The sequence below is a fragment of the Passer domesticus genome, chromosome 1 (assembly GCF_036417665.1).
Source record: "Passer domesticus isolate bPasDom1 chromosome 1, bPasDom1.hap1, whole genome shotgun sequence".
Taxonomy (NCBI): domain Eukaryota; kingdom Metazoa; phylum Chordata; class Aves; order Passeriformes; family Passeridae; genus Passer; species Passer domesticus.
The window spans coordinates 80,243,055-80,246,691 of NC_087474.1; the positions used below are offsets into that span (position 1 = coordinate 80,243,055).

General features: G+C 41.8%; 1 protein-coding gene across 1 annotated transcript; it reads right to left on the reverse strand.

The window, feature by feature from the left end:
* Window positions 1-940: 940 nt before the first annotated feature.
* On the reverse strand, window positions 941-2,832 carry MC4R (melanocortin 4 receptor). Its single transcript, XM_064401768.1, has 2 exons — window positions 2,513-2,832; window positions 941-2,362 (listed from the first exon to the last, which is right to left on the reverse strand). Exon 2 carries the CDS (start codon window positions 2,273-2,275, stop codon window positions 1,280-1,282), a length of 996 nt encoding a protein of 331 aa, XP_064257838.1. The 5' UTR covers window positions 2,276-2,362; window positions 2,513-2,832; the 3' UTR covers window positions 941-1,279.
* Window positions 2,833-3,637: the final 805 nt, after the last annotated feature.

Genomic DNA, 3,637 nt, shown 5'->3' on the forward strand with positions numbered 1-3,637 from the left:
CATTTATGCTTTAAACACCTCCAAAAGTACTAATACCAGGGGCCCGAGATCCTTAAAACAACCTGTGAAGAGAGTGGAATTTTAAGGTGAAACTGAGGCAGAGAGTAGATGCCTGCAAAGGTGAATTGTATTCACGCAGCTGCCAGATGCTGAGCGTGGGTAGCCAGCCTTATCAGCAGGCACTCATTCCATGTGACAGCATTACCCCTCCAACACCCATGTGCTCTACAGTGTGGGCTGAGGTGCTCTGACCAAATTAACACCTGTCCTGACTTCTGTGTAAAGATCCTGGCAGTAGATCCCATCTGCTAACACCACATTTCATAATAGAAGGCAGCTTGTTTTCAACAAAGATGTATTTTTATCTGGAGCACAGAGTCCTTATTCCCCACAGCACCTCAGAACAAGGACTGAATGTTCCAGTTGAATTTCCCTCTTTATCTTCACCAGGTAAATCTCGGTGAATTTTTGCACTGCTGCTGGCACTGTCAAAGTTAATATTGTACCTGTTTCATGGCTGAATGGAGGGAGCTAGTCTGCCCAGATGCCAGTCTAGTAGATATATCCAGGACTGTTTGATGCTCCAGGGAGCAATTTAAATTTTGCAAAAATATACTCTCAGACATACAGCAATCATCTTGAAAACAAACCCAGCCCAAAGCCCAAGCATTCAACTGGCTGTGTAGCAAGTGTTTCTTGTGGGCAATAACTGTAACAAAAAATTGAATTACTGCTGCAAAGCAAAACAAAAAGAGTTCAAAATGTATAAATACACCTTGTTAGCTTCACTGGCCTTTCTGAAAAATTTGTTTTCTAATTCCAGAGAACCTTTAATCCACTAATGTAGAAGCATATGCTCTATTCTTAGCTGAATATAATATAGTGGATAGATATAATTAATTCAACAGAATAAGAAACAATATCAGCCAATATGTACTGTAAGTCAGGCAAGATATTTATTTTGTCAGCAGTTGGAATATATAGCTGCTCATGTTTGTTACTATTTCACATTCATTATTACATTTATGGGCTTACTTAGAAACTGATATCAAGTGCTACTGGTCTTTCCAGCCAAATAAATTACAAACCACAGACATCATGTACATTATACAGAAATATGAATTCCACATGAATGGAACACAAGAATGGGAGTGGGGGGAGACAGAAAGAGGTGCTCACTCTTAAAGATTTAAACCAAATTCTGCTGAGAAAGAGGACCCGAAGGCTTGGAAATCTGTGCTGCCTGTTGTGTACACAGTAACATATCCATCCATTCGGTTTAATATTTGCCAGGGAAATCACAAAGCCCTCTCAGGCTACAGCAGCATATAATCTCCTTGAAAGTTTTCCTGAGCTCCTGACTCCGGAATGCATAGATAAGTGGATCGATGATGGAATTGCACATGATAAGGATGAGGTAGAAATTAAAGTGGGACATGAAGCACACACAGTAAGGGTTGTAGGGGCAGGAGATGTAGAAAATCAGGTGTAGGAAAAATGGAGCCCAGCACACAACAAAAACTCCAATCAGGATGGTGAGAGTGATGGCCCCTTTCATGTTGGCCCCTTGGCGAACAGGGCCAGTCCCTGGAAGAACAGCAATCTTTTTTATGTGCATACGAGCCATCATAAACATGTGGACATAGAGGGATGCCATGAGAATGAGCATAGTGAAGAACATGCTGATTAGGCAGATGATGACAACACTGCTGTCAGAGTAAATGATGAACAAAATGCCTGAGACTGTGCAAGCAGCCCAGATGCATGTGATGATAACCCCTACACGCTTCACGGTCATGATATTATGGTACTGGAGGGCGTAAAAGATTGTAAAGTACCTGTCCACTGCTATTGAGAGAAGACTGCAAATTGATGCAAGCAGGGAACTGCAAATGACTGAGTCGATGACATTGTCAATGTTTATGGTAAAGCTCTGTGCATCTGTGTCTGTGTTGTTTAGCAGCGTGATGACAATGGTTTCTGATCCATTAGATACACTCACTAGCATGTCAGCCACTGCCAAGCTACAGATGAAGAAGTACATGGGTGAATGGAGGTTCTTGTTCTTGGCTATGGCCACAATGACCAGGACGTTCTCCAGCAAGCTGACGATGCCCAGAGTCACAAACACTTCAGGGGATACAAAGAGCTGCTCGTAGCAGCCTCCTGAGGAGTGGCCCTTTGCATTGGGCTCGCTGGCTCCTCCGTGCAGTCTGTAGCTGTGGTTCCAGAAATGGAGAGGCTGGAATGTCCCACGGTGCTGGGTGAAATTCATCTTATGGAGATCCTTTTCGGCTTCCTGCTTTTAAAACTCCTGTTCGTTCCTTTTGCATTCCTTTGAAAACCTTCTTCGGCTTTTCAGCTTGAAAAAAAAAAAAAAAGAAAAATAAGCTAGGACTGAGGCAGGCAGCAGTTCAGAACACTTTGACTACTGTGAAAAAATAAGATTTCAGACTCAGAAGAACTGGTTTACACCCTTACAGACACAGTTCCTGATCATCATCACATTTACCTTGGTGATCTATGTCACAGAGTCCCAACAGTCTCTATGTGTGCATCAGATTCTCCCATATGGTCAGTTCCTCCTTAGTTCACTGGGATGCTGCAAGGCTTTTTTGGTGCTTTCCATTAAAGAGATGTGACCATAAAATGCCCAAGCGACTGCTGCGGAGCAGGAACTATTTTCAAACTGCAAGCACCAGTCTCTCGGTCAGGCAGTGCATGCTGGCTGCCTGTTTCACTGTGTGTGGAAGAGAAAAATATTCAGAGTACTCTCCGCCTCTGCTTTTCTTTCCAGCCAATGGGACTCAGGAGCTGCAGAAAGTGGAGGGGCTGCTGATTCTGAGCCTCTGTGAAACATCGCATGGCAGGGCACAGCAGGATAAGATGCAGCACAAGTTACCAGTAGCTGCAGGAAAGCAGACAAGTTACTCTTTGCTTCTCTTCTTTAGTTTCTCAGAATAATATTTCAATACTGATTTTCAATTAGCAGAACTTTCAGAACTGTACTAACAATCTTACAGAATTCTTGCAGCTGAAGTGATAGATTGTATTTTTCGGATTCTGATTTACTCTGGCTCCTTCTGTGGTACAAACTTATTCTGCTTTGTATGTGTGGCAAAATAAGAACAGGAAAGGAAAGCAAAAGAATATATATTTCCTCATGGTTCTCTCTCCTAGATCCCCTTTGCCTTGCTACTTTTCTATGCCTTAGCTGTCCATTTCCAGGATGTGTTGCAAGGTTGCATTATACTCTCTAGTAAGATTCTTATAATTTTTAAGATATGAAGGCAAAATAAGGACCAAAATCAACATGATTCAAAGTCACAAATAGCTTAATAAATGGTCCTAAATAAAGTAGTTTTTTTCCATGTAATAAACTTCTTAGTAATCTTATTATTGAGAAGGAAAAGATGATGGAGTTGATTGCAGAAGCCCAGTCACCATCAAGAATTAAGATATTGGGCAGAAAAAGAAAACTCAGTATTTAGAACAGATGAAGGAAATCTGCAGGAGATAAAGTCAGAACCTGTAAGAAATAGAGCTCATACAATGACAATGACACAAAAGCATCAATAAATCTCCTAGAAATCCACATGGCCCAGGAGCCCTAGAAACATAGGGATATCCCTGGCTT